The sequence below is a fragment of the Gavialis gangeticus genome, unplaced genomic scaffold, assembly GCF_001723915.1.
Source record: "Gavialis gangeticus isolate Ggan-Ray unplaced genomic scaffold, GavGan_comp1, whole genome shotgun sequence".
Classification (NCBI taxonomy): domain Eukaryota; kingdom Metazoa; phylum Chordata; order Crocodylia; family Gavialidae; genus Gavialis; species Gavialis gangeticus.
In genome coordinates this window covers 92,074,680-92,078,284 of record NW_017729024.1, presented here as the reverse complement: position 1 = coordinate 92,078,284, position 3,605 = coordinate 92,074,680, and the positions used below count along the sequence as shown (strand labels likewise).

Below are 3,605 nucleotides of genomic sequence, written 5' to 3'. Positions count from 1 at the left end.
ATCCCCACACTGTCGGCCCATGTTCATCTTGGCATCAATGATGACTCCAAGATCCTTTTCTGCCTCTGCACTGATGAGAAGGGAGTTCCCCAGCCTGTAGGTATGGTGCTGGTTCTTCCTCCCCAGGTGCAACACTTTGCACTTGTCAGTGTTGAAACCCATCCTGTTCTCATCCGCCCACCCCTGTAACCTGGCTAGGTCTGATTGCAGCCTATTCCTCCCATCTAGCATGCCCACGTCCCCTCAAATCTTAGTGTCATCAGCAAATTTGAACAGGGTGCTTTTTACTCCCTTGTCCAGGTCACGGGTGAAGATGTTGAACAGCGCGGGCCCGAGGACTGAGCCCTGCAGAACCCCACTGCCCACATCCCTCCAGGTCGAAAATCCCCCCAGGACCCCAGGCTGCCCTACCCCATGCAGGGTAACTTGCTAGGTGCCACAGGGTGTGTGACACAGGTGTTACCTGGGGACAACTAGCAGCAACATAAGGTGTATACTGCTAGCTGTCCCCGGGGAACCAAATGTCCACACTTGTGTGGATGCAGCTTGTGCACTGAAATGATAGGGGAGCATCATTCCTTTTCATTCTGACTGCAGTTCTGCAGTGTCTGAGCTCTTGGTAAGATGGTTTTACCATATTAAGGACAACTAGATTTATAATAATAAATACTAGTGCATCTTGGTTCAGTGAATGAAAAGAAATGGCATATTGCATACGGTAGGTGAGAGCATCCCTGCCGGCATTCTGGATGCTCACTATGTACAAAGAGCTGGATGCCTAACTTGAATTGATTGGATTACATATATACACCCCACAGGGAGTCCTCCCTGCTGATCTGCCTTGCTGAGTTTGGCACCAGGTGGGTTTGTAGAGACTGGGCATTGTGAGAAGGGGATGGGCATGGAATCATTTTCTCACAGGCCACAGAGCAGTTTCAGAGCCATTATCCCTCCCATTCCTGCTGGCAAGGACTGACAAAGTGCAGTGGCTCTATCTGGTGGTGACTCCCCACACCCTTCAGAATAGAGCTGCAGTTACAAATTGCCCATAATAAAAAGGTATTTGGCTCCTAGCAGTTACTTATGACTACCGCTCATAGGGTAAGTTTAGGTCTTTTATAACATGTTTAGGTTTGAGTTTAACATTTTCATCCCATTCCTCCTGTGAGTATGCCTGTGATGAGCAATTCCACAGGATTCTGCTACAGCCAAAGCAGGAAGTGTAAAATAACAACAAGACTACTGAAAACACAGCAATAGCAGCTGAATATAAATTTAGCCCAAGATGCTCAGCACACAGAAGATAATGAGGAAAAGTAAGAGTGGTAAAATCCATGAGCACATGCTATACTGTGAAGTCAGAGACTTTCAAGATATACCAGGATGCTGGAAGCCTTGCATATAAAGGTGCCAAATGTGTTGATACCTTTACTTAAGTCTTGTGCTTTGGCAGGATTTCTCTACAAGTGTGCAGTATGTTTCAACTTAGTAGTTGTAAGGGCAGAGCAAGAGGAGTTCTCCCTCTGTCAAGATACTAAAAAGATCTGCTTGTTTTCTAACATTCCCACCCCACCCCTCCACGCCGCAATAAGTCTGAGGCTTACCTGGAAGGCAAAGTTGTCAATTCCATCTGCTTCAGAAAGAGCTGTCTTGTTTTCCTTCAGCTCCATGTGTGTGGCTTGGACCGGAGTGCTTTAGCTGGCTGAGGCACAGGGCAGCTGCGGCAGCATTTAGTTAATCCATTTACAGTAACTGTGTCTATTACTTGAAGTTTACCTGGTTGTAACCACTCCCTTGTAGCTCTTATGTCATTCATGGCTCCACCTTCTAGGTCTCTTGAAGAATTCCAAAGCCCATTACAATGAAAATGGAGGATTCCTGCAGGCAACAAGAGGAAAATGGTTGAGTGATCCAAAAGGAAAGTATGTCTTTTTGCATTCATTCTCTCACCGGGAGAAAGTGTGCAGTGCATGAAAGTATGCAGTGATTTTGCTTGAGGTACACGGCAGTCCTCCTCATCTGGAGCTTTGAGAAACATCTTCTGTGGGGCTTTTCTAAAAATGTCAATCCAAACATAGGGGGAAAAAAATGTCACAACTGAGTTATATTGAAATGAATGACTAATAAAAAAATATTCAAAAGAGGCAGAGATTGGCAATATTTCAAGCTTGATTTAAAAAAAAAAAATCAATCAAATCGAGCACGAGGCCATATGAAGCAATCATTGTGCAGTTAGTTGCACATCTTGTTACATGTGCTGCTAATGCAGTTACACTGACAAACTGATATCTGTGCATGCAAGTATCCAGTTAAACAATTTGTTTAATATAGCTTCTGTAGCTGAATTAACCCCTCCATATAAATTCATCTCATTTTTCTAAATTTCCTGTAAGACACAGTCCTAATTTCACTTACACTGAAGTTTTACCACTATCACTTCTTTGAAAACAGCAGGAAGTACTGATTTATACCAGCCTGAGATTACAGTTTGGCCTATAATGCTAGTTCTCCAAATATCACAGGGCTGTAGGATGCTCAGCTCCTTTGAAAAAAATCAGGCATACCTATTTAGTGCTAAAATTGGTGGGGTTTGGTGTTTTTAGTTTTCATGTTGAATGGAAAAAACAGGACAGCTTATAGAACAGGAGAACAATACAATTTAAAAGGCAACTGGAGTATCAACACAAAACAACCCCCCCCACACCCACCCAAATGATTGTCTGTTAAATGCCTGCTGGAATAGGAAGATGTCCAGGCTCAAGAAGGAAGGAATTCCAGAGCTGAAGAGCAACTGCTGATAATGACCTGCCAAATGTTTTCAGGAAGCAGACAAAACATTGATCAAACAAAGCATACAGGACAAGTTTGATGCTTAAGAGACAACATCCGCTCCACCCTCAAAACACTGCTTTATATATAGTAGAGGTCGGGCACTTATATAATGTTGCATGATTCTTTGCATAAGTGTTACTGCTATATAGGACAAATTGTGGCCTGAATTGAACACAGTAAGGGCCACAGTAAATTAAGCACTGAAGAATGATAATGATTTCTAAAATGAAAGGATGGATTTTTGGCAGGCAAGGTTCTTTGGGTAGGTGTGATTTTTTTATTAGATCAACTAAATAGTTGGAAAAAAGTTCTTTGCACATTTTTTTTGTTTTCATTTTTAAGCCCTACTCTTTAAAATCTGCATTTTTATCTGTTACAGTTTGCCTTGTAAATGGAACAATTGTTTTTGGCCATCTGAATGAAAGCCCATATTTGCAATGTGTGTACTATCAAGGAATAAAGAACAGACTGTGTAACAAAACATTGCTGTATATTGACATAATTGCTGGGCCAATGGCTGCCTTCTTATCTGCCTTTCTCCTCCATAAAAAGAGACTATGATGTACATAAATACCCAAATACTTCCAGAGGGGACAAACTAAAAGAAGAAATCTAACAAGTCACTGTGCAGTCTAATATCACTGATGCTAATATCTTTTCCCTGAATACTGGGGTTAAGCTGAAAGGAAATTTTATGGTGGCAATTATTTGCTGCTGTTCTCTCATCCTCCAACAGCTTCTCTTAAATTTCTTCGGGGAACCTCAAACCTTTT

General features: G+C 42.2%; 1 protein-coding gene across 1 annotated transcript in view; it reads right to left on the bottom strand.

Annotated features, from left to right (window-relative positions):
• The window catches only part of SLC28A3 (solute carrier family 28 member 3), a 101,025-nt gene extending 99,343 nt beyond the window's left edge, over nt 1-1,682 (bottom strand). The window contains exon 1 of the mRNA XM_019517385.1: nt 1,605-1,682. Coding sequence (XP_019372930.1) covers nt 1,605-1,670 — 66 coding nt within the window. The 5' untranslated portion in view covers nt 1,671-1,682. The remainder of the gene's footprint in view (nt 1-1,604) is intronic.
• Nucleotides 1,683-3,605: the final 1,923 nt, after the last annotated feature.